The sequence below is a fragment of the Nerophis lumbriciformis genome, linkage group LG01, assembly GCF_033978685.3.
Source record: "Nerophis lumbriciformis linkage group LG01, RoL_Nlum_v2.1, whole genome shotgun sequence".
NCBI lineage: Eukaryota > Metazoa > Chordata > Actinopteri > Syngnathiformes > Syngnathidae > Nerophis > Nerophis lumbriciformis.
The window spans coordinates 62,530,001-62,557,876 of NC_084548.2; the positions used below are offsets into that span (position 1 = coordinate 62,530,001).

The 27,876-nt window shown below is 36.1% G+C and overlaps 1 protein-coding gene across 1 annotated transcript in view; it reads right to left on the reverse strand.

Annotated features, from left to right (window-relative positions):
* Window positions 1–11,161, reverse strand: part of fgd (faciogenital dysplasia) — a 148,733-nt gene extending 137,572 nt beyond the window's left edge. The window contains exon 1 of the mRNA XM_061923500.2: window positions 10,931–11,161. Coding sequence (XP_061779484.2) covers window positions 10,931–10,952 — 22 coding nt within the window. The 5' untranslated portion in view covers window positions 10,953–11,161. The remainder of the gene's footprint in view (window positions 1–10,930) is intronic.
* Between the last annotated feature and the right edge of the window lie 16,715 nt (window positions 11,162–27,876).

Below are 27,876 nucleotides of genomic sequence, written 5' to 3' on the forward strand. Positions count from 1 at the left end.
ACAACTGCACGAATGGAACACTTATTTTTCTTATATATTTATTATATGCACTTATTATTGTAAAAACGTCTGATATTATTATATGAACTTCTAATAGTATTATTATTAATATTATTATATAAACTTCTTGTATTATTTTTATTATATGTATTTCTTATATGCACTTATTATTATATATACTTATATTATGTTTATTAGATGTATTTCTTATATGCACCTATTGTTATATATACTTCTTATATTATTATTTTTATTTTATAAACTGTTTACATTATTCTTGTTGGACATAATTCTTATATGCACTTAATTTTATATAAACTTATCATATTATTATTATTATATAAATTCCTTATATTATTTTTATTATATATATTTCTCATATGCACTTAATATTATAAATATTTCTTATATGTACTTATTATATATACTTCTTATGTTGTTATTATTATTATATAAACTTCTTATATTATTTTATTAGATATATTTCCTCTATGCACCTAATATTATATATACTTTTTACATTATCATATTATATATACTTCTTATGTGCACTTATTATTATATACACTTCTTATATTATTATATATACTTCTTATATTATTTTATCATACATTATATATTTCTTATATGCACTTATTATATATACTTCTGATATAATTATTATATACTTCTTATATTATTTGTATTATATATACCTGTAGTTATTATGTGCACCTAATATTATACATACTTCTTATATTATCATTATTATTATATATACTTCTTATGTGCACTTATTATGATATATACTTCTTATATTATTATATATACTTATTTTATTACTATTATTATTATTATATATATACTTTTTATTTGCACTTATTATTATAACTACTTCTTATATACACTTATTATTATACTCCTAAAATTATTTCTAATTATATTTCTTATATGCACTTATTATTATTCATATACTTCTTATATTATTGTTATTATTATTATTATTATTATTATATATATTTCAAATATTATTATTATTATATACTCCTTATATGCACTTAATATTATACATACTTCTTATATTATTATTATATAAACTTCTTATATTATTTTTATATACTTCTTATATGCACTTAATATTATACATACTTCTTATATTATTATTATATAAACTTCTTATATCATTTTTATTATATATATTCTTATATGCACTTAATATTATATACACTTCTTATATGATGGGTTAAATGCAGAGGATAAACTCACCTCACCTAGTGTGTGTCTGACAATCATTGGTACTTTAACTTTAACTTAATATTATTATTATTATATAAACTTCTTATATTATTTTTATTATATATATTTCTTATATGCACTTATTATACATACTTCTTATATTGTTATTATATAAACTTCTTATATTACTTTTATTGTATATATTTCTTATATGCTCTTAATATTATATATACTTTTTATATGTACTTGTTATTATATAAAGTTATTATATTTTATTATTAATATAAATACTTCTTGTATGCACTTATTATTATAAATACTTCTTATATGCACTTAGTACATGTGATCTCACTCATGGATGATCGGTATCAGAATCAGCACCATAAAACCCTGATCAGAAATGTCCTTAATATTACATATAATACAGAGCACAGCAGCTTTAATTAAGGAAATTATTTGTAAAAATAAAACTGATTTTCTTCTTAAACTTCAAATAGTAGCATATAAAAAAACAAGTCGTATTGACTGCATCAAATAGTTGCACAGAACACTATAAAAAACCAAGTCTCATTGAATGCATCAAATGGTTGCACATAATACTAGAACAACCAAGTCTCTGGAATGTATCAAAAAGTTGCACAGAACACTGTAAAAACCTAGACTCATTGAATGCATCAAATAGTTGCACAGACTACTATAAAAACAAGTCTCATTGAATGAATCAGATAGTAGCATAGAATAATGTAAAATAACAAGTCTCATTGAATCCATCAGATAGTTGCACAAAATACTATAAAAACTCAGTCTCATTGAATGCATCAAATAGTAGCTTGAATACTATAAAAACCAAGTCTCATTAATGCATCAAAAAGCTGCACAGAATACTGTAAAAAACAATTCTTATTTAATGCATTGGGTATTAGCATAGAATGCTGTAAAAAAAAACTGTCTCGTTGAATACATCAAATAGTATCTTGAATACTATAAAAACCAAGTCTCATTGAATGCATCAAATAGTGGCACATAATACTATAAAAAAAGTCTCATTGAATGCATCAAATAATTGCACAAGATACTGTAAAAAAACAAGACTCGTTGAATGCATCAGATAGTAGCATAGACTACTGTAAAAACCAAGTCTCATTGAGTGCATCAAATAGTTGCACATAATACTGTAAAAAACAAGGCTCGTTGAATGCATCAAATAGTAGTAAAGAATACTATAAAGACCAAGTCTCATTGAATGCATAAAATAGTTGCACATAATACTGCAAAAAAAAACAAGTCTCATTGAATGCATCAGATAGTAGCATAGAATACTGTTAAAAAAAAAAAAAAAAAAAAAAAAAAAAGTCTCATTGAATGCATCAGATAGTAGCATAGAATACTGTAAAAAAAACAAGTCTCATTGAATGCATCAGATAGTAGCACAGAACCTGCTCATTGGCCTTGTGGTTAGAATGTCCGCCCTAAATCTAGACTATAAAGATGGGACCCATTACCTCCCTGCTTGGCACTCGGTATCAAGGGTTGGAATTGGGGGTTAAATCCCCAAAATGATTCCCTCACCTCCAAGGGGATGGGTCAAATGCAGAGGTTAATTTCACCACACCTAGTGTGTGTGTGACAATTATCGGTACTTTAACTTTAATACTATAAAAAACAAGTCTCATTGAATGCATCCAATAGTAGCATAGACTACTCTAAAAACCAAATCTCATTGAATGCATCAAATAGTAGCGTGAATAATGTAAAAAAAAAAAACAAGTCTCATTGAATTCATCAAATGGTTGCACATAATACTAGAACAACCAAGTCTCTTGAATGCATCAAAAAGTTGCACAGAATACTATAAAAACCTAGTCTCATTGAATGCATCAAATAGTTGCACATAATACTATAAAAAGCCAAGTCTCATTGAATGCATCAAATAGTAGCTTGAATACTATAAAAGCCAAGTCTCATTGAATGCATCAAATAGTAGCTTGAATACTATAAAATCCAAGTCTCATTGAATGCATCAAATAGTAGCTTGAATACTCCATCCATCCATCCATTTTCTACCGCTTGTCCCTCTTGAATACTAAAAAAGCCAAATCTCATTGAATGCATCAAATAGTAGCTTGAATACTATAAAAGCCAAGTCTCATTGAATGCATCAAATAGTTGCACAGCATACCATAAAAACCAAATCTCATTGAATGCATCAAATAGTAGCGTGAATAATGTAAAAAAAAAAAAAAAACAAGTCTCATTGAATGCATCAAATGGTTGCACATAATACTAGAACAACCAAGTCTCTGGAATGTATCAAAAAGTTGCACAGAACACTATAAAAACCTAGACTCATTGAATGCATCAAATAGTTGCACATAATACTGTAAAAGCCAAGTCTCATTGAATGCATCAAATAGTAGCTTTAATACTATAAAAGCCAAGTCTCATTGAATGCATCAAATAGTAGCTTGAATAATATAAAATCCAAGTCTCATTGAATGCATCAAATAGTAGCTTGAATACTCCATCCATCCATCCATCCACTTTCTACCGCTTGTCCCTCTTGAATACTAAAAAAGCCAAATCTCATTGAATGCATCAAATAGTAGCTTGAATACTATAAAAGCCAAGTCTCATTGAATGCATCAAATAGTTGCACAGCATACCATAAAAACCAAATCTCATTGAATGTATCAAATAGTAGCGTGAATAATGTAAAAAAAAAAAACAAGTCTCATTGAATGCATCAAATGGTTGCACATAATACTAGAACAACCAAGTCTCTGGAATGTATCAAAAAGTTGCACAGAACACTATAAAAACCTAGACTCATTGAATGCATCAAATAGTTGCACATAATACTGTAAAAGCCAAGCCTCATTGAATGCATCAAATAGTAGCTTGAATACTATAAAAGCCAAGTCTCATTGAATGCATCAAATAGTAGCTTGAATACTATAAAATCCAAGTCTCAATGAATGCATCAAATAGTAGCTTGAATACTATAAAAGTCAAGTCTCATTGAATGCATCAAATGGTTGCACATAATACTAGAACAAACAAGTCTCATTGTATGCATCACATAGTAGCTTGAATACTATAAAAGCCAAGTCTCATTGAATGCATCAAATAGTAGCTTGAATACTATAAAATCCAAGTCTCATTGAATGCATCAAATAGTAGCTTGAATACTATAAAAGTCAAGTCTCATTGAATGCATCAAATGGTTGCACATAATACTAGAACAACCAAGTCTCTTGAATGCATCAAAAAGTTGCACAGAATACTATAAACATAGTCTCATTGAATGCATCAAATAGTTGCACATAATACTGTAAAAAGCCAAGTCTCATTGAATGCATCAAATAGTAGCTTGAATACTATAAAAGCCAAGTCTCATTAAATGCATCAAATAGTTGCTTGAATACTATAAAATCCAAGTCTTATTGAATGCATCAAATAGTAGCTTGAATACTATAAAAGTCAAGTCTCATTGAATGCATCAAATGGTTGCACATAATACTAGAACAACCAAGTCTCTTGAATGCATCAAAAAGTTGCACAGAATACTATAAAAACCTAGTCTCATTGAATGCATCAAATAGTTGCGCATAATACTGTAAAAGCCAAGTCTCATTGAATGCATCAAATAGTAGCTTGAATACTATAAAAGCCAAGTCTCATTGAATGCATCAAATAGTAGCTTGAATACTATAAAATCCAAGTCTCATTGAATGCATCAAATAGTAGCTTGAATACTATAAAATTCAAGTTCCATTGAATGCATCAAATAGTAGCTTGAATACTAGAAAAGCCAAGTCTCATTGAATGCATCAAATAGTTGCACAGCATACCATAAAAACCAAGTCTCTTTGATTGCATCAAATAGTAGCACATAATACTGTAAAAACAAGTCTCATTGAATGCATCGCCTGCTAACAAACAAAGATGGAGAAGATGTCCCTAATTAATTATTAACACAATTTTCCAAGAGGAGACTGAGGGCCAACAAGAAATCAGGTCGCTGCAGCAACGAGACGGACTTGATGATGGTGCATGAAGAAAGAGAGACAGCCAATGAGCTAAAGTCAACTCATTAACTAGCACGACTCTTAGGGCAAGGGGAAGTTCGGTTAACACGGCATACTTTCGCACGGCCACACTCTCTGCCATCCTTTAAATCTGCAATCTAATTACTAATATTAAAATGACACTATATCGTGCTTCAAACATTGTTTGTTGCTTCACTAAATTACTTTTTTTTTTCAGTCATGTTCTGCATATTTTTGGCCTAAACTATCCATCCATTTTCTACTGCTTGTCCCTCTCGGGCCAGCTGGGGATAGGTTGATTAGTAACACTAAATGTGTGTTATTAGTATTTCATATGTCTTACAGTGCAGTGTTTGTCTTATGCAATGCTAAGTGTGGATGACCTCTGTCGATGCACTTCATCTTCGATATCATCAGCTCCACACGATGTGTGCCATGTCGAATGACAACACAGGACACAAAATGCTAACAACACAGAATGCTAACAGCAAAGCTAATGGTCGTAGCTGCAACTGTCTGTTTTCGCTGGTGGTTTCAAGCACACGGAAAAAGCCCAGTTCTGACTGAGAGGAATCACCCAGGACGCGATGAAGTATTTCCAGGTAGTGGTCGTGTTGTAGTGGCCGGGTGATGCTTGCACACAGCAATTATTTAATATCACAAATATTAATATGTTAGAAAGATTACATATATTTAGCCTTATGGACATGTCATCAATGATTGTGTAAGCTGGGGTCGTCCCCGTACCAACATTTAGGTACTGACATTAAAATGTGTTCTGATACTTTTCAAAATAAAAGGGAAAAAAAAAGAAATGTATTTTAATAGAAAAACTAATTCTATTTATTATACATGTCATGAAATAAGATGTAGAACATACTAGACAACATGTCTTTTAGTAGTAAGTAAACTAACAAAGGCTCCTAATTAGTCTGCTGACGTATGCAGTAACATATTGTGTCATTTTATTTTGTCAACATTATTCATCTACTTGTTCATTTCCTGTTGATATCTGCTTACTTCCTGTTTTAACATGTTCTATCTACACTTCTGTTCAAATGTAGTAATCACTTATTTTTCTCTTCTTTGATACTTTAAATACAGTGGATATTTGTATAGATCCATTTGTTTACATTGAGAAGCGCTATCCTCCTACAGTGTGTAGTGAAGTAGGGCTGGGCGATACGGCCTTTTATTAATATCTCGATATTTTTAGGCCATGTCACGATACACGATATGTATCTCGATATTTTTCTTTAGTCTTGAATGAACACTTGATGCATATAATCACAGCAGTATGATGATTCTATGTGTCTACATTAAAACATTCTTCTTCATACTGCATTAATATATGCTCATTTTAAACTTTCATGCAGAGAGGGAAATCACAACTAAGTCAATTTATTTATTATTTATTTATTTATTAAGCAGTGGCACAAACATTCATGTCATTTCCAAAACAGAAAGTGCAAGATTGTCAGAGACATTTTAAAACAAGCTATAAGTGCACTTTTGTGCATGATGTCACTGAGATGACATATCAAAACAACACTAAATTAAAGTGCACTTTTTGTACAGAACGCCACTATAATAGTTTAAAAAATGCACTTTTGTGCATGATGTCACACAAGATATTTCAATAACTGTCAAATAAAAATGAGCTGCATAATAGGAAATCAAATAGTGTATGTCCTTCGCTATGTGGTAGGTTCCTACGGACGTTATCTCCTTCTGTTGTTGATTTTTTTTTGTCATACGGTGTTGATCTGGAAATAGTTGCTTGGGCATTTTGTTGGTGTGACACCAGCCGGAGATGTTGACATGCGGAGTTTCAAGCACTCTTCATTCTCTAGCGGGTGACTTTTCAAATGATGCTACATTAGCAGTGGTGCTACTTTTTGGAGCAACGCTTTTGCCGCATAAATGTTCAACGTATTCCCGCTTGAAGCCAAACCACCGCCGGGCGATGGATCCCGTGCTGTGTTTCTTGGGAATTAATTATTCCTCCATTTGTTACCAGATTTGCACCTTCTCTGTCTCGTATTACCACTCGCATCACAGCTAACGTTACCATGTCGCTACCTCTCTGCTCCGCGGTAGCGTGTGACATTGCACACGTGACATATGTAAGAAGGTGCGCTTGTTTTATGTCTCTGTGAGAAGGAGAGACAACAAAGAGTGGGAAACGCATGTAGTGTAATGCCCGCAGCTAAAAGCAACTGCGTGAAAACGTATACTCGAATATCACGATAATCATTTTCTATATCGCACAGAGACAAACCCGCGATATATCGAGTACCGTATTTTTCGGACTATAAGTCACAGTTTTTTTCATAGTTTGGCCGGGCTCCAGTGCAACTTATATATGTTTTTTTCCTTCTTTATTATGCATTTTCGGCAGATGCGACTTATACTCCGGTGCGACTTATACTCCGAAAAATACGGTATATCGATATATCGCCCAGCCCTATAGTAAAGCATGTTTAGCTACTCCTCGTCCTGCAGTGATAATGTACCTTTTAAGAAATGTACTTTATTTGTTGCCATGAAGGCCAGGATTAGTCATTCAGATGTAGCAAAAACACTGCGGAGGGACATTAGCCGCTAGCTAGCTTACTATGTTTTAAACTTAAAGGTTTTTAGGACAAAATACGTCCATTCTCCCTCTTCAATCTCCACTTGTAGGTGCTCCATGTGTGTGTTGACTCACATGCACCTTGGCTCATATTAGCAGCCACCATCATGTCCATAAAAAAAAAAGCACAGGTATTTTTCAACGGCAGTGTAGTACCTTTTAATTAATTGGGCTCGGGATCTTTCTGTGTGGAGTTTGCATGTTCTCCCCATGACTGCGTGGGTTCCCTCCGGGTACTCCGGCTTCCTCCCACCTCCAAAGACATGCACCTGGGGATAGGTTGATTGGCAACACTAAATGGTCCCTAGTGTGTGAATGTGAGTGGGAATGTTGTCTGTCTATCTGTGTTGGCCCTGCGATGAGTGGCGACTTGTCCAGGGTGTACGCCGCCTTCCGCCCGAATGCAGCTGAGATGGGCTCCAGCAGCCCCCGCGACCTCAAAGGGGACAAGCGGTAGAAAATGGATGGATGATAGTACCACGGTACTTTTGGTCCTTGTATACTGTACAATCTTAGTGTGAAATTCAAGGAGGTCAGTATATATTTGTGTATATATATATATATATATATATATATATATATTTGTATATATATATATATATATATATATATATATATATATATATATATATATATATATATATATATATATATATATATATATATATATATATATATACACAAACCCCGTTTCCATATGAGTTGAGAAATTGTGTTAGGTGTAAATATAAACTGAATACAATGATTTGCAAATCATTTTCAACCCATATTCAGTTGAATATGCTACAAAGACAACATATATGATGTTCAAACTGATAAACTTTTTTTTTTGCAAATAATCATTAACTTTAGAATTTGATGCCAGCAACACGTGACAAAAGAAGTTGGGAAAGGTGGCAATAAATACTGATAAAGTTGAGGAATGCTCATCAAGCACTTATTTGGAACATCCCACAGGTGAACAGGCAAATTGGGAACAGGTGGGTGCCATGATTGGGTATAAAAGTAGATTCCATGAAATGCTCAGTCATTCACAAACAAGGATGGGGCGAGGGTCACCTCTTTGTCAACAAATGCTTGAGCAAATTGTTGAACAGTTTAAGAAAAACCTTTCTCAACCAGCTATTGCAAAGAATTTAGGGATTTCACCATCTACGGTCCGTAATATCATCAAAGGGTTCAGAGAATCTGGAGAAATCACTGCACGTAAGCAGCTAAGCCCGTGACCTTCGATCCCTCAGGCTGTACTGCATCAACAAGCGACATCAGTGTGTAAAGGATATCACCACATGGGCTCAGGAACACTTCAGAAACCCACTGTCAGTAACTACAGTTGGTCGCTACATCTGTAAGTGCAAGTTAAAACTCTCCTATGCAAGGCAAAAACCGTTTATCAACAACACCCAGAAACACCGTCGGCTTCGCTGGGCCTGAGCTCATCTAAGGTGAACTGATACAAAGTGGAAAAGTGTTTTGTGGTCTGACGAGTCCACATTTCAAATAGTTTTTGGAAACTGTGGACGTCGTGTCCTCCGAGACCAAAGAGAAAAAGAACCATCCAGATTGTTATAGGCGCAAAGTGTAAAACCCAGCATCTGTGATGGTATGGGGGTGTATTAGTGCCCAAGACCATAGGTGGATTAATGAACGGGCCTACCGGGCCCAGGCCCAGGGGGCCAGAGGCCCCAAGGGGCCAGGCCAACTTGGCCCCGCGGCCGCGACGCATGCAAAACTACTTTTGCAAAAATAATAATCTTAGGCCCCAAGGGGCCAGGCCAACTTGGCCCCGCGGCCATGATCCATAGAGGCCCAAGACATGGGTAACTTACACATCTGTGAAGACCCCATTATTGCTGAAATGTACATACAGGTTTTGGAGCAACATATGTTGCCATCCAAGCAACGATACCATGGACGCCCCTGCTTATTTCAGCAAGACAATGCCAAGCCACGTGTTACATCAACATGGCTTCATAGTAAAAGAGTGCGGGTACTAGACTGGCCTGCCTGTAGTCCAGACCTGTCTCCCATTGAAAATGTGTGGTGCATTATGAAGCCTAAAATACCACAACGGAGACCCCCGGACTGTTGAACAATTTAAGCTGTACATCAAGCAAGAATGGCAAAGAATTCAACCTGAGAAGCTTCAAAAATGTTGTCTCCTCAGTTCCCAAACGTTTACTGAGTGTTGTTAAAAGGAAAGGCCATGTAACACAGTGGTGAACATGCCCTTTCCCAACTACTTTGGCACGTGTTGCAGCCATGAAATTCTAAGTTAATTATTATTTGCAAAAAAAACAAAGTTTATGAGTTTGAACATCAAATATCTTGTCTTTGTAGTGCATTCAATTGAATATGGGTTGAAAAGGATTTGCAAATCATTGTATTCTGTTTATATTTACATCTAACACAATTTCCCAACTCATATGGAAACGGGGTTTGTATATATATATATATATATATATATATATATATATATATATATATATATATATATATATATTTAAGAATGCATGCTTTACTGGGCCAAAAAAGGCCGTTGGCAGACCAAATTTGGTCCCCCTGATGTATACTATACTGCATTTGGACCGGAAGTAGTGACATCTGTGCATCCTACTGCTTCATATTACACACACACACACACACACGCACACGCACACGCACACACGTTATCTAGTGACCCTTCACCCACGCAGAGTCCAGTATGATGCATGAATGACTCCTCTTCTAATCAGCACGATCACAATGGAGCCAAAGGCATGAAATGTGCTTCTATTTCATTTGATTTTTGTCACGTCAGCTTTCTTCTTGACTTCGGCTTTCTAACACGATGGAAGTGGACAAAAGGCAGCAGCTGTGCCGCTGACAGCTGGCAACAACAACAACAACAACAACAACAACAACAACACAAATAACAGCACAAAGTCAGACAAAAGGCGTCCTTAGAATGTGTGATAAAGAAGTGTAACGGAAGTGTTTCCTTTAACTGAATGGGAGTTTGAAAAGAAGCAAGAGGCGTTCAGGGACTTACCGGGAGATGAAACATTCTGCATGTTGGACAAAGTTGAGCTCGGGTCGGAGAAGAAAAGTCACCACGTTACTTCTTCACGAGCCTTTCATGGCGTCCCGGCGATACGACTCTTTTTAAGCGCGTCATTGTGAGTTTTCTCGCTAAAAGTGTCGTGTGGTCCTTCGTGGCTTCTTCCTCCTCCTCCTTGTGTCCCACCGCTGCTAACATGGACATGCGCGCGCACGCTGCCGGCGCGCTCACGCCAACCCCCATTCTTAGTGCTGTCATAAAAACAATTACATTAATTAATCTTTGACACTTTTGATCGTGTCATGTGATTATCTTAAAAGAACAACTATTACAACATATTTTTGTGTTCATGATTTTTGTTTTGTTTTTTAAATGTAAACATCCCTTCATCCGCCCATTTTCTACAGTTTGTCCCAAACATTTGAATCAAATATACTTTATGTTATACCAGTGCTTATCAAATGAAGGTACTACTTGTTATGTAGTATCTATATTAAAAAATAAATTAAAAAAATAATTAAATAAATAAAAAATAACCAAAACATTATATATATATATAATTTTTTGGTTATTTTAAAAAATAAATTAAAAAAACAATTAAATAAATAAAAAATAACCTACATAACAAGTAGTACCTTCATTTGATAAGCACTGGTATAATATAAAGTATATTTGATTCAAATGTTTAGGACAAACTGCAGAAAATGGGCGGAAGGGATGTTTACATTTAAAAAAAAAAAAAATATATATATATATAATTTTTTTTGTTTATTTTTTGTTTATTTTTATATTATATTATATATTAAAAAATTAAGAAAAATAAATAAAAAATACCCACAAAAATTATATATATATATATAATTTTTGGGGTTATTTTAAAATTAAAATAAATAAATAAAAAATAACCAAGAAATTATATAATTATATATATATATATATATATATATATATATATATATATATATATATATATATATATATATATATATATATATATATAATTTTTGGGGTTATTTTTCATTTATTTATTTTCATTTTATTTTTATTTTTTAATATAGATACTACATAACTATACTAAAATAGCTCCTCTGAGAATATATATATATATATATGTTCTCAGAGGAGCTATTTTAGCATCCCCCTCTACTTCATGCCTCACTGCAAAAATCGTTTTTTACTTTACGAATGCTAACTGCTAGCATGCTTACGCTTGTAGGCTATCTTTTTTTTTTTTTTTTTAGATGTACACTAGTGTCATATTTTAGTTCTTGATACCTGCCTACGTTAGCAGGCTAGCATTTGAAAAAAAATGTTTTAGGTATATGCATTAGAGTCATATATTTTGGTACTTGACACATTATACAGTTAATATTTTAGCATGCTAACATTATCGTGCTAGTTTTGTTTTTGTTTTTTTTACCTGATTTGGCATGTATACATCTCAGCGATATGTATTTTGTTAGCTTACGAATGCAAATTTCAAATTTCATAGGTAGACACCAATGTCATATTTTGGTACTTGATGCATGCTAACATTAGCATGATAGCATTTATTAGGTATACATCCAAGAGTATTATTATTATTATTTGGTACTTGATGCATAATACATTTAGCATAGCATGCAAGCTATTTTTACCTAGTTTTGCAGAAAAACACTTCAGCATGCTACCTGTTAGCATGCTAACGCTGGTAGGCAAGCTTTTCTAAAAAAACATTTTACAGGTAAACACCAGTGTCATAGTTTGGTACTTGATGCATGCTAATGTTAGCATGCTAGCATTATTTAAAAAAATGTTCAGGTATTTTATTTGGGTACTTGATGCATGATATACTGTAGTTAGCGTTTCAGTATGCTAACTATAGCATGCTAGTTTTTTTTTACCTTATTTGGAATGAATACACCTCAGCGTCAAATATTTTACTACTTGAAGTGGCGTAAAACACTGAAAGTGATTGTTCCTATAACCCCTTTGTTTCAAATGTTTGTTCCACTTGTGGCGCGGGCATCTTGTCTGACTCACACCATATACACAGCCTTCCTTGTCACGAATTCTTCCTTTTCCCGCTATCCATCCACTAATTCAAACTGATCCAGCAGCGCAATTGAAGATTGTTTTATTTACAAAAATCAAGGAACAGAATACTCGGGAAACAAAATAAATGTTAGCCTATATAAAGCTGAGGTCTACAGACAGGTGAGGTCAAAGACGGTATGCTGGTGCCCGACTGCCAATCACGCGCCCAGCACGCTCCTGCCCCTTATAGGCTTGCGTGGGAACTTTTCACCACCTGCAAAGGGTGCACACTGACATACACACATCAATCACTCAAAATAATAAAATAAACATAGATTCAAGTATGGCTCTCTATTTGGCTCCTACACACCGGCCCCTGATTGATCTTTACAGACTCAATCACATACATTAATTTAATGAAAAAAGGAGCCTATTCCATAATAAACAAACAAAAGGCAAAGCCTTGAGAGAAAATAAAGTATATACATTACGCCCCTTGTGCGTGTCTTGTGGTCTGGTCTCCATGGCTGACGAGTCAGCTCTCAGCCTCCAAGATGCGGCACAGCTTGGTGATAGGCCTTTCGATGACTGAAGTCTTTGTTTGGAGCTTGACTGACCGGACCAGGCCTCCTCCATCTGGCTGAGTCTCCAGTACTCTGCCCAATGGCCAGGAGCCCCGTGGGGCTGTGGGGTCGACCACCAGGACCACATCTCCTGGCTGCAGGTTGTTCCTCACTTGGGTCCATTTCTGTCTTTCCTGCAGAAGCGCCAGGTACTCCCTTGTCCATCTGTGCCAGAAAAGGTCAGCCATATACTGGACCTGTTTCCAGCGGCGCCTGGCGTAGAGATCCTTTTTCTCGAAGGTGCCAGGGGGAATGATGGGTTGAGTTTTTAGAAGGAGAATGTGGTTTGGGGTCAACGGCTCTAAGTCCTGTGGATCTGGGGAGACTGTGGAGAGGGGACGACTGTTGAGGATTGCCTCTGCCTCGCAAAAGATGGTGTGCAGGCCCTCATCATCAATGACTTGTTGGTGGAGAGTAGAGTTGAGTACCTGTCTGACAGACCTGATGAGCCTCTCCCAGACTCCACCGTAGTGGGAGGCTGCGGGTGGATTAAATGTCCACTGAATTCCCTCAGAGAGAAGAGAGCCTTGGATTTTTCTGTCATCTAGTGAACTCAGGGCCTTTTTGAGCTCGGCTTGAGCTCCCACCAAGTTAGTGCCATTGTCGGATCGAATGTGCTTAACTTGTCCTCTCCTACAGACAAACCTCCTTATAGCATGGATGCATGAGTCAGTATCTAGTGTGTAGGCTACCTCCAAATGCACCGCTCTACTGCTCATACAAGTAAAAAGGGCCCCATACCTCTTGACTAGGCTCCTCCCTCTTTTGACTATGATTGGGCCAAAGTAGTCTAACCCGACATTAGTAAAGGGAGGGAGGTCAGGGAGGATTCTCTCTTGGGGTAAACTTGCCATTTTTTGCTCTCCTGTTTTTCCTCTCACACGTCGACACACAACACACTTTGAAATCACCTTTCTGGCTGCGGAGTTTCCCTTTACCACCCAGTATTTCTTTCGGAGCTCAGAAAGCATGTGGTTCCTGCCACTGTGTCCAGAGTGTTCATGAATGTGTCTCAGGATGAGAGTTGAGATATGAGCATCTTTGGGGAGGATACAGGGATGCTTGGCTTCCTCGGGCATTGCAGATCTATGCAATCTACCCCCTACCCTTAACATGCCTTCATCTAGCATGGGATCTAACCTGCTGATGTTGCTGCTATTACGAACACTAGATGAAGCTGTTTTGAGTGTTGCCATTTCCACAGGGAATGATTGTCTTTGGACATGAATGATCACTGACTTTTCGGCCTGCGAGACATCTTCCACTGTGAGGCGCTGTCCACCAAATGTGGTCCTGAAAGTTTTGAGTTCCTTGTTCACGTTGTAGCTGTGTGAACGGGTGGCAGTTTGACCTGAGAGGAGTTCCTTTTTCCTTTTAGCAAGCAAGCGTAGAGTGTTCTTTGTCTTGAGATACCATGCCACTGCTCTAAGGAGCTTTTTCCAGTTTGAAAAGGAGGAAAGCAGCTGGTTTGTGGGAGTTTCAGTGTTTACCACTGTAGTGAAGACAGTAGTGTTCTTTTTGACTTCTGGGTCATCCTGTAACACTGACTTGGAGCCCCATACTTCCTGTACAGGCCAACTTTCCTCTGCTTTCCATAAGAAGTCGGGAGCATGTATCCATCTCCTTTGTTGCATGAATCTGCTAGTACTCAGTCCTCTGGAGGCATCGTCAGCTGGATTGTCCTTACTGCCCACATACCTCCATTGAGATAGGTCTGTGTTGTCACGAATGAGTGAGACTCTATTGGCCACGTAGGTCTTAAACCGTGCCTGGTCATTTTGGAGGTATTTGAGGACAGTTTGACTGTCTGTCCAGAAGACGGATGGCTGCAGGCCTGGGTGTAATTCCTTCCTGAGCATTTTGTCCACCTTTACAGAGAGTACAGCAGCAGCCAGCTCTAGTCGTGGTATTGTGATTTGTTTAAGTGGGGGAACTCTGGACTTTCCTAGAAGAAATGCAACATGCACAGCTCTCTGAGGGCCGACCTGCCTGATGTAGCTCACTGTGCCATAGCCCACTTCACTGGCATCTGCGAAATGATGCAATTGAACAGATGTAGGTGTTCCACAGGCCATAGGCTTAAAGCAACGTGTCACGCTAAAACATTTGAGGCCCTCCAGGCTTTTGGTCCAATCCACCCACTTATCCCTCAGATCTTTGGGTAAGGGCTCGTCCCATCCAAAGCGCTTTTGACAGAGCACCTGTAGCAACTGCTTGGCTGGGAGGATTAGAGGGGCCAGAAAGCCGAGTGGGTCAAATATGGAGCTCACAATAGAAAGAATACCTCTGCGGGTGTGTGGCTTGTCCATGATGTTGATGTTGAACTGGAAGGTGTCAGAGTTCACACACCACTGTAAACCCAAAGCCCTTTCTATGGGGAGGCTATCCTTGTCGAGGTCTAGAGTTCTAACTTCCTTAGCCTTCTGCTCTTGGGGAATGGAAGCTAGGACTGCTCTACTGTTGCTAACCCATTGGGTAAGCTGAAACCCCCCCTTACTGCATAATGCAGTAAGATCTTTCACCAGCTGTTTAGCTTCTGGTTCTGTGGACACTGACTTTACACAGTCATCTACATAAAAGTTGTGTCGGATGGTGTCAGCTATCTGAGGAGGAAAGCTATCCTGGTGGTCATTGGCAGTCTTTCTTAAGGCATAACTTGCACAACTTGGGGAGGACACTGCCCCAAATATGTGCACTAACATACGGTACTCCTTAGGACTTAGACTAGTGTCTCCTTGTGGCCACCACAAGAAGCGCAAGTAATCTACCTGAGACCTGTGGACTCTGACCTGATAGAACATCGACTTGATGTCCGCCATGACCCCAATGGGTTCTTTCCTGAATCTTAAAAGGACACCTATCAAAGAGTTTGTCAGGTCAGGGCCCTGCAGTAGCTCTGTGTTGAGGGACACACCTTTGTAGGTGGCTGCACAGTCAAAGACCACCCTGAGTTTCTTCTTTTTGGGGTGGTACACTCCGTGGTGTGGTATGTACCAAACATTTGTCTGGCTGAGTTCCTCCTCTGGCACCTCCTCAGCATAGTTGTTTTCCAGAATGTCATTGAGATATGCAATGTACTCCTGTTTGAATTGCTGGTTTCTTTCCAGTTTTCTTTTCAGGCTTTGGAGGCGCTGTTTGGCACTTGGGCGGTTGTTGGGCAGGTTGACCGTGAGGTTTCTGAAGGGTAATTTCAGGCTGTAGTGTCCATCTTGTAGGACTGCCTCGTTGGCTATCTCTAAAAACTGTTTGTCTTCTACTGACATCTCAGTCTTTTCTTCTGACACTACCTCACTGAACTCCAGGTTATACTGGGAAATCAGAAGCTCCTCCAGATTTGCAACTGAAATTCTGTTCACAGTTGCACTCACTGCCTCACTATTCCCACCTCTAAATGGCCCATTAACCACCCATCCCAATAACGTTCTCACTGCATGTGGACCCTCACCATGGCTATTTATAACCTCCCATGGCTCTAACAGTTTTGGAGCATTTGTGCCAATCAACAGCTCCACCTTTGAACTGATGCTCGGGAGTATAACGTTATCTAAATACGACCATGGTGCTATGTCTTCCTGTTTGGGGATGCTGCTTGTGGTGACTGGCATTTCTTTCTGTGTGAAGACAACAGGAAGAGGTAGGAAATGATTGTTGTCTAGTGCAGACACTTCCAGCCCAGCTACCATGTGAGTTGGGATGGACTTTTCCTGATTCATGGTCCTTAGTAGGATATGGGTCTTTACTCCCTTTATGTTCAACTGGGACATAAGCTGTTCAGAACAGAAGCTAGCGGAGGATCCAGGGTCAAGGAGGGCATAAACTGAGAGGACCTGGCTGCCTTTCCCTGCCTTAACTTTGACTGGGACAATGGACAGAACACTCTCTTGATCCCCGGCCCCTATATGGCCACATAGCTCTGCTCCTGCACTGCTTACATCTCTAGAGGGCTTTTCTACCTCTTTCGATACCTTGTCTTTCCTGTCATAATGTAAGACACTTGGGTGAGATTTTTTACACAGTCTACATGTGTGACGACTTGGACAAACAGAACTCATGTGCCCTATTGAAAGACAAGCAAAGCATATGCCCTGACTCTTTAGGAAACTAAGCTTGTCTCTGTGCTTCTTCTTAATGAACAGTCTACACAACTCTAGTGGGTGTTTGTTTTTACAACGTGGACAAATGGGCTCTGACTCAGACACTGGCTTGGACTCCATTGGGCTAGTAGTAATACTTGTGGCAAAACTACTACCAGCTGGCTTTGAGTGTTGTGGCTTTACAGAGGGTCTAGTGTTAGCCTTTCCTGTGCTGGCTGACTGCTCCTGTACCCTTAACTCTCCAAAGACTGGATGGGCTGCCACACGAGCTTGCTTTTCTATAAAGCTAACCAGGTCTAAAACCCTCACCCTGCAGTTGTGCTCTTCCTGCTGCTCATAGGCTTTGTTGCGCCATTTCTCCTTCAGCTTGAAGGGCAACTTAAACGCAATGTTTCTCATATTGGCCACTGTGTCCAGTTCGTCCATGTACTCCGTCTCCTCCATGGCATTACAGCAGCTCCTGAGGAACATGGCGTACTCCTGCAAAGATTTGGAATCCTCTGCCCTGATTTGAGGCCAGGTCTGGACCTTATCGAGATAAGCACAGGCAATTTTAAAGTCATGACCAAAGTTCTCTTTTAACAACCTTTTGGCTTTCTGGTAGCCTCTATCTGGTGACATATATTCACAACTTTTGACTAGCTTTTGAGCATGGCCTTTTGTGTACTGGATGAGAAACTGTAACCTGTCCCTGTCATTGTCAGTTTTACTTTCGACCATGTGTTCAAAGGAATGGATGAATGACTTGTACTCCAAGGTTTGCCCATCAAAGAGGGGAACACTTCCTTGTGGGAGAGTGGACAGAAGCTGCTGTTTCACAAGAATCTTAGTCAGTTCATTTTGGGCTTCCAGAATTTTGATTAGCTGATTGTTCTGTGTTGAGCTGGGGATGGCTTGTTGAGGTTGGAACTGGAAACTGGCAGGCACAGCTTGGTGAACGGGGGCCTGCTGAGGATAGAGACCGGCAGGCTGACCTGGGGCCTGCAGAGGTAGAACTGGGACCGGCTGCAGTTGAGTTGGGGCCTGCTGAGGTTGGGGTTGGAGTTGGAGGCTGGCATGCTGAATTGGGGCCTGTTGAGGTTGGAAGCTGGCAGGTGGAACTTGGGGTATAGATGCATCGAACAGAGTAGTGGGGAACTGCATCTGAACTCCTTCCTTGGGCCTAACCACTGGGCCTCCCACAGGTGAACCACACCTTGATGGATCAAATGCTACCCCTGTAACCGCTGCTCTCTGATCTGCACCATGCACCACTAAACCTTCTACTTCCCTCAAGTAGTTAATTTTAGCATTAGCCGCCTCTATTTCTGTTTTCAACTCCAAAGCCTCTCTTTTTTTCCTGCACATTAACTCTTTTTCCCTGCACATTAACTCCTGCTCCAAGATATTATGCTTTTCCTGCAACCTTGCTGCCCTGGCTGTCAAAGCAGCCTTCTCCACCTCCACTCTAATCCGCAATGATGAAGAGGAATTATTGGATGACCGTCCTGAACTGGAGGACTTGACTGATGCCTCCCTGCTTGACACTATGCCTGGGTGACCAGTTAGTTCATGCCTATATAGGCTGTCCGCCTCTTCTAAATTGTCCTTAAAATGACCAGTTAATAAATCACTGTCTTTAAATATAGCAATGTCCTCAGGTGGAGGAGCACAGGTGTGGGTTGAGGGGTTTTCAAGATCTGATATCCATCGGGACACCTCAGCTTCAAAGGCATCTATAAGAGCAATTTTAGGCTGATACCATGTTTGGTCATCATCCCTTCGCTCGTCTGGCTCTAAACCTTCAGAATATGATCTGTGCAGAGATTTAAACTCCATTAGGAATTCATTAAACTTGCTCATATTTATTTTCACTTCTTTTAAAGCCTCTGCATCCACCATCAAATTGCGCACAATGTTCATTCGCCTTGTTATGTGTGACATTTTGCCTATTCTGGCGGCGCGCACACGAGAAGCCTCCTGCGCAATTGACGTCATTTCCTCTCCTTCGGCTGAATTATTAGCTGACATTTTCCTCTTTTAATCAACAAAAATCCTTCACTTGGTGCATCAAAAAACATTTACACTTCCAAGCGAATATAAAAGGTTTCAATAACAGTCTTTATCCTTTTGGGGAATTAAATGTCCGTTCACGGGCCGTCGGGCGCGCGCGCGCGCAAGCCCTTCACCAAATGTTTGTAATGCAACCTTTAAAAATCATTACGCGGTGATCGCGGTCCCAAAAATAAACTTTTCTTGCATGATAATGTCCAAAAAAAACTCACTTTATATTACTATAGAGTCCTTTTAACGAATGAGTTTGATGGTTTATCACAAACCTTAAATGCAAGAAGTCCTTTGTTCTTCTGCACCAAGCATGCGCTTTTGGCCTTTCTTCCTGTTTGGTGCGCAATCCTGTCGGCTGTACTTCCACAGCGCGTCTTTGACAACTTGAAGTGGCGTAAAACACTGAAAGTGATTGTTCCTATAACCCCTTTGTTTCAAATGTTTGTTCCACTTGTGGCGCGGGCATCTTGTCTGACTCACACCATATACACAGCCTTCCTTGTCACGAATTCTTCCTTTTCCCGCTATCCATCCACTAATTCAAACTGATCCAGCAGCGCAATTGAAGATTGTTTTATTTACAAAAATCAAGGAACAGAATACTCGGGAAACAAAATAAATGTTAGCCTATATAAAGCTGAGGTCTACAGACAGGTGAGGTCAAAGACGGTATGCTGGTGCCCGACTGCCAATCACGCGCCCAGCACGCTCCTGCCCCTTATAGGCTTGCGTGGGAACTTTTCACCACCTGCAAAGGGTGCACACTGACATACACACATCAATCACTCAAAATAATAAAATAAACATAGATTCAAGTATGGCTCTCTATTTGGCTCCTACACTACTTAAAGAATGCTACCTGTTAGCATACTAATGTGAGTAGGCCAGTTTTTTCCCTCAAATTTCATAGGTATACACCAATGTCATATTTTGGTACTTGATGCATGCTAACGTTAGCATGCTAGCATTTTTAAAACATATTTTTAGGTATACATCCCAGAGTCACATCATTTGGTACTTGATGCATAATATGGTTAGCATAGCATGCAAGCTATTTTTACCTAATTTGGCAGAAAAACACTTCAGTGGCTAACATTTTTGTACTTGATGAATGCTATCTGTTAGCATGCTAATGCTAGCAGGCAAGCTTTTAAAAAAAAAATAGTATAGGTAAACACCAGTGTCATATTTTGGTACTTGATGCATGCTAACATTAGCATGCTGGCATTATTTAAACATTTTTCAGGTATAAATCACAGAGTAATTTATTTTGGTACTTGATGCATATTACAGTTAGAATTTTAGCAAGCATGCTAGTTTTTTTTACCTAATTTGGCATTAATACACCTTAGCGTCAAATATTTTCCTACTTAAAGAATGCTACCTGTTAGCATGCTAACACTAATAGGCTATGTTTTTTTTTTAACCACATTTTATAGGCAACCATCAGTTTCATATTTTGGTACTAGACACATGCTAACGATAGCATGCTAGCCTTTTGAACACATTTTTTAGGTATACATCGCAGATTAATGTTTTGTTACTTGATGCATGCTATGGTTAGCATTTACTATAGCCTGCTTTTTTGTAACGTAATTTGGCACCTCAGCGTCAAATATTTTCATACTTTATGAATGCTACCTGTTAGTATTCTAATGCTAGTGGGGCGGCTTCTTTTTTTTTAGCAATTTTTATAGGTAAACACTGGTGTCATATTTTGGTACTTGATGCATGCTAATATTAGCATGCAAGCATTTTTGACAATTTTTTCAGGAATACATGACAAAGTAATACATTTGTTACTTGAGGCATATTATAGTTAGCATTTTAGCATGCTAAAATTAGCATGCCAGCTATTTTTAGCTAATTTGGCAGGTGTAACCCTAGCATGTGAGCATTTTTAACACATTTTTCAGGTATACATCGCAGAGTAATATTATTTGATACTTGAAGCTTGCTATAGTTAGCATTTTAGAATGCTAACATTAGCATGCTAGCTTTTTTTTTAACCTAATTTGGCGGGAATATGCCTCAGCTTTTATAGGTATACACCAGTGTCATACTTTGGTACTTGATGCCTGCTAAAGTGTGCATGCTAACATTTTTAACACATTTTCCAGATATGCATAGCATAGTAGTATATTTTGGCATGCTAGATTTTTTCTTTAGTTAATCTAGCAAGTAGACACCCTCCTGTCGTATGTTTTGGTATTTCACTAATGCTAACTGTAGGAAGGCTATTGTTAGCATGCTAGCTATTTTTTTTAGTTCATTTTGCTGATATTTTTTTGTTACTTGAGCGCTAACAGTTAGCATTGCAGTTTGGCTTCAGCTCTTCAGCATTCACATAAAACCTCTTCCGATATTGCATTTTCTACTTTGTCGTAGTGCATCACACACACACGAGTTCTCCTCATGCTTGTGTGGGTTCCTACCACAAACATCCTGAAAACATCCCTAAAAAGCATAATTAGCATATGTAAGGTTGACTGGCGTGATCATTTTCTCTTGGAAACATTAAAAATATTTTTCTCGAAGGTGGCGTTCAACAAAAAGTCAATTTTTCTGCAAGCAGGCTTTGTTCTGCCCTGCATCAGCTGAGAGGCTCGCTGCCTTTATGAATCATAAACACGTGCTATCATCATAGGACACCAGCTTTTATATGAAACATAAATCCATAAATCCTCCTACACAAGCCAGAGCCTATCATAGCTGACTCGGCACATGCTCCGCTCCAGGCCAGTAGGGGGCAGTAATGAGCTTGTCTCACAAATAATAGATTCTTTTTGAACATGTTTTACGCTGAAACCTTTATATCAGGGGTCCCCAAACTTTTTGACTCGGGGGACGCATTGGGTTAAAATTTGGCCGAGGGCCAGGCTGTATATATATATATATATATATATATATATATATATATATGTGAATATATATATATATGTCTTAATAAGGTTATCCAAAACATAGTGCTCGATACCGTAGTAGAGCGCAATATATGTATGTGTGGGAAAAAAAATCACAAGACTATTTCATCTCTACAGGCTTGTTTCATGAGGGGGGGTACCCTCAATCGTCAGGAGATTGACGATTGAGGGTACCCCTCCTCATGAAACAGGCCTGTAGAGATGAAATAGTCTTGTGATTTTTTTTCCCCACACATACATATATATATATATATATATATATATATATATATATATATATATATATATATATATATATATATATATATATATATATATATATATATATATATATAGATAAAAAGGCTAAAAATATATATGTGAATATTTATATATTTATATATATATTTCAAATATAGATAAAAAGGCTAAAAATATATATGTGAATATATATATATATATATATATATATCTTATATAATTAAAAAGGATAAAAATATATATGTGAATATGAAAAAGTAATTTTACATACGGCAAAAATAAATGAAAAACTATGAAAAAAATAATCAGGGGCGGACAAACAAATCGATTCGCTATTCTTATTCTGATTTCAAGTCAATTCATATTTTTCGACTTTTTTCTTTTCTTTTTTTTTTTAACAAGAATCCATTTTTTAAAAAAAAGTTTTTTTCAGGCCATCTCCAAACATCCAGAAGAAGCATTTCCAACCAAAGTTTCGTCATAATTATTATTCCAAATAACACAATGTCAGAATTGTGTTGACTTGAGAATCGGTTTTTGAGTCGAATCTTCACCTCGGGAGTCGAATCGATTAGATATAATAGGGATGTTAAGGCCTGCAAAGCCGCCCCCTGCCACCCCGAGAGGGACAAGCGGCAGAAAATGGATGAATGTAACGATTGTAATCGACTATAAAAAAAGCTTTGATTTATGTTCGGTTGTTTCGATTATTCCTTAAATGAGTGGAACTACACACTGATGAAAATATTATATATATATATATATATATATATATATATATATATATATATATATATATATATATATATATATATATATATTAAATTTTTATATATTTGCACATTGTTTTTCTAGCATGCACACATCGCACTGTATGGAATGGCCTCAATCTCGTTACCTTGCGTAATGACAATAAAGCTGATTCTGATTCTGATATATATATATATATATATATATATATATATATATATATATATATATATATATATATATATATATATATATATGCCGGGATAGCCGTCACGCATGAATAACGTCATTACTGCAGTGTTTTGTCACGTGTTGAACGGATGTTCCTCAATGTGTGTCGTAAAAGTGTGCCGTCACGTCCGAATCGTACTTTTAATGTTGTTGTCAACTCCCACTGCTTTTATTCCTCTTCTGAAATGTGCGTGCACGTGCGTGCGCATGCACTAAGGAGAACCACGTGATGTGCGTGTGTGTGCGTGTGTGTCCTCCTGAGAGCAGCTGATCATGTCTCACTGCCTCCTCACAGATTCATCACATGTTAAAAGCCATACAAAGATTCTTTGTGGACATCTGCCTAATAAAAGTGATTTTTCTTAGATAAATGAGTCGACTATATTTTATTTATTCTTTATTTATTTTATTTTTTTTCTCCAAAACATATCTGGCAAAAAAAACATTTTAAATACAACAAATACACATACCTAAAGTACATTATTTATAAAATATATCTTCGTCTGACGACTGAAAATATATTTAAATCTTTTTGATACACTTGATTATTAAAACATGTTTTACTGTTTCATGTTTACTATGTATTCACATTATTCAACATCATTTTGACATCAGTTTCTCTATTGGCGCTCCATCCGTTGTGTTTTCAGGCGAAAAGCAGTTGCCCGAAGTACTGTTGCATTCTGGGTAACGTAGTTTTATATCATATCACAAATCAGTCTTAATAAAAGACAACGCAAACATGGCGGCGCTTGTACTGATTTCAATTTAATTCCCACTCCAAGGAAACTTTTTATTTCGTATCGTCCCAATCACTTGATTAATAGTAAAAAACAAAACAAAAAAACAATGCTCTAATTACAAAAAAAGGGTATTTTTTTACTCCATAGCTTTGCTAATCACGCTTGACTCAAATACGTTATAGCGACATGCAGTGGTTGTTTATGTTATTGCACACAGTAAGTAATGACGTCATGGGAAAAGGATGTCCCACTGACCTACATAATTATTATAATAATAATGAAAATCCATCCATCCATCCATTTCCTACCGCTTGTCCCTTCTGAGGTCGCGGGGGGTGCTGGAGCCTATCCCAGCTGCACACAAAATGATAATAATAATGCTTATTATAATAATAACAATACAAATAATAGTATTATATTAATAATAGTAATGATAACAATATTTACAATAATAAATAATTATAATCTTTAAAATAATAATAATGATAATGATGATTATAATAACAATAAGAATAATATAATGATTTTTATATTCATAACAATAAAATAATAGTATTATTATAATAATAATTATACAAATATTAATAATGATAATGAATAATAATATTGATCTTTACAAATAACAATAATAATAATATTGATTATAATAACAATAATAATAATATTATTATTATAATAATAAAAATAAAAATAATAGTATTATAATAATAATTTAACAATATTAATAATGACATTTATAATAATGAATGATAATAATATTTATGATAATAAATAATAATAATGATAATGATGCACCCCCCGCAACCCCAAAAAGGGACAAGCGGTAGAAAAAATGGATGGATGGATGGATGATGATATAATAACAACAATAATAATAATACAATGATTATTATAATAATAATATAATAATAGTATTTTTATATTAATAATAATTACAACAATATTAATAATAACATTCATTGTAATGAACAATAATAATATTTAAAATAATCAATAATAATAACAATAATAATGGTTATAATAACAATAATAATAATATAATGATTATTACAATAATAACAATGCAATTATAATGATTATTATAAGAATAACAAAAAAAATAACTGTATTATTATAATAATTATAACAATATTGATAATGACAATCATAATAATGAATAATAATATTTATAATAATAAATAATAATAATAATGATGATTATAATAACAATAATAATAATATGATTATAATAGTACTAAAATAATAATATTATTAATAATTGTAATACAAATTACAACAGTAATAATAATTATATTAAAAATAGTAATAGATAATAATTATTATTTTAAAAAAGGAATGTTTGTTACATCTGTCACCACATAACTTGCTAGCATGTCCAACAAACACGTGAAACAATTAAATTAGCCAACACATACACATGTAAATGTAGCTTATAACTTCATAACAGTTTAGTCGTGTGATGAACGATTGTCACTAAACACACCTTCAAGTTGTGCAAAATGTTGACGTCATCCTTGACCGCTTTGGACAGGAAGTGCTGCTCACAGAACAAAGTCCATGACGGCCGTGTGGGCGTGTCCCTGCATAGATGACTCCCAGGAAGGAGGGCCATAAAGGAAGGAATGAAGTATTCCGGAACAGGAAGTTGCTTTTAAAAGTCGTTTAATCTGTTTTTTTGGTCAATTCCATTCGTTTGCGCTGACCAAGTGTGTTAATTTTAGTTATTTGAAATAACTACAAATCCACGGTTTACTTAGATGTGTGTGTTGCTCTTCGACACCGGAAAAAAAACAGTTTTCAATTTTGTATATTTCAAAATAAAATTCAAATAAACCTGTCGTTGTTTTCAATTCCCGTTCATAAAAGAACAACTCGTAACAAAAACATAGACTGACTTTTGATTAACATACGGTGAAGATGTTTCTTTTTCATTTCGCCATGACGTCACGGGCTCATGTGCCGGCACCGTGGCAAATGTAACAGGAGCTCCGGCGGTCATAAATTGACTCAGCACCACCACCTGTCGTTGTGGAGTAGAAATTACAGGTGCAGGTGCGTGGCTCATGCAAGCTGGAATATTGTCGCCAAAAATTTTAACATGAAGAAAATGTTGTTTTTTAAATTTGCGAATCGTTTTTTTACTTGAAGAAAGTTGTTTGATTTTAACCTATGAAGTTTTTTAATATTTGTTTTATACTTGTGACTCGTTTTTAAATGGAATATATTTTTTACACCTGTGAATCGTTTTTTAATTGAAGAAATTGTCTTTTCACTTGCAAATGTTTTTTTAATTAAAAATATGTTTTTATTCTTGAATAATTTTTTTTAACTAAACCTTTTTTAATTGAAGAAATTTGTTTTTATAGCTGAATCTTTTTTTTAAATGTTTTTTTAACTTGCAAATCGTTTTTTAATCGAATATTTGTTTTGTACTTGTGAATCGTTTTTAAATGTAACATTTTGTTTACACTAATTGAAGATATTGTCTTTTTCCTTGCAAATCTTTTTTTAATTGAATTTTTTTTATTTCTTGCATGATTTTTTTCTTTTTTTTTAAAGTAAATCCTTTTTTTAATTGAAGAAAATAGTTTTTATAATTGAATCTTTTTTGGGGTTTTTTAACTTACAAATTGTTTTTCAATCATTTATTTTTTTATACTTGTGAATCGGTTTTTAGTTAGAGAAACATTTTTTAATCTAAGAAATTTGTTTTTCTCTTGTGATCGTTTTTAATTGAAGACAATCATTATTTTGCTTGCATGTGTTTTTTTTTGGTGTTTTTTTACATATACAAATAGTTTTTTACTTGAGGAAAATTGCTTTTATACTTTTATAAATTATTGTTATACTGCAGGAATTATTTTCTTCACTAATAATTAGTATTTTCTACACCCTGCAAATCCTGTTCTACACCTGTACCACCTGTATCTACCTGCATCACCCTCCACAATATGGCCACCAGCCATCTTGTTTCAAGGTGTTCCTATTTACTCTTCTCTGCTCACACCTTGTTATCATTACATCATGCCTTTGCACCTGTGTGACCCCGCCCCCTTGTCAAAATCCCCCCAAACTTGTCCCAATCATCTGTTTGTCTAACTATTATGTTTTGAATGTTATTAAAGGATTAAAATATCAGTAAAAAAAAAAAAAAAAAAAAAGCAAATACTTAGTAATGTACTGCTAAAAAAATATATAAAAAATGGTGATATTCTTCCTCCAAGGGTTGCATACTAAAAGAATAAAGTCACAAAAAAACAAACGAACAAA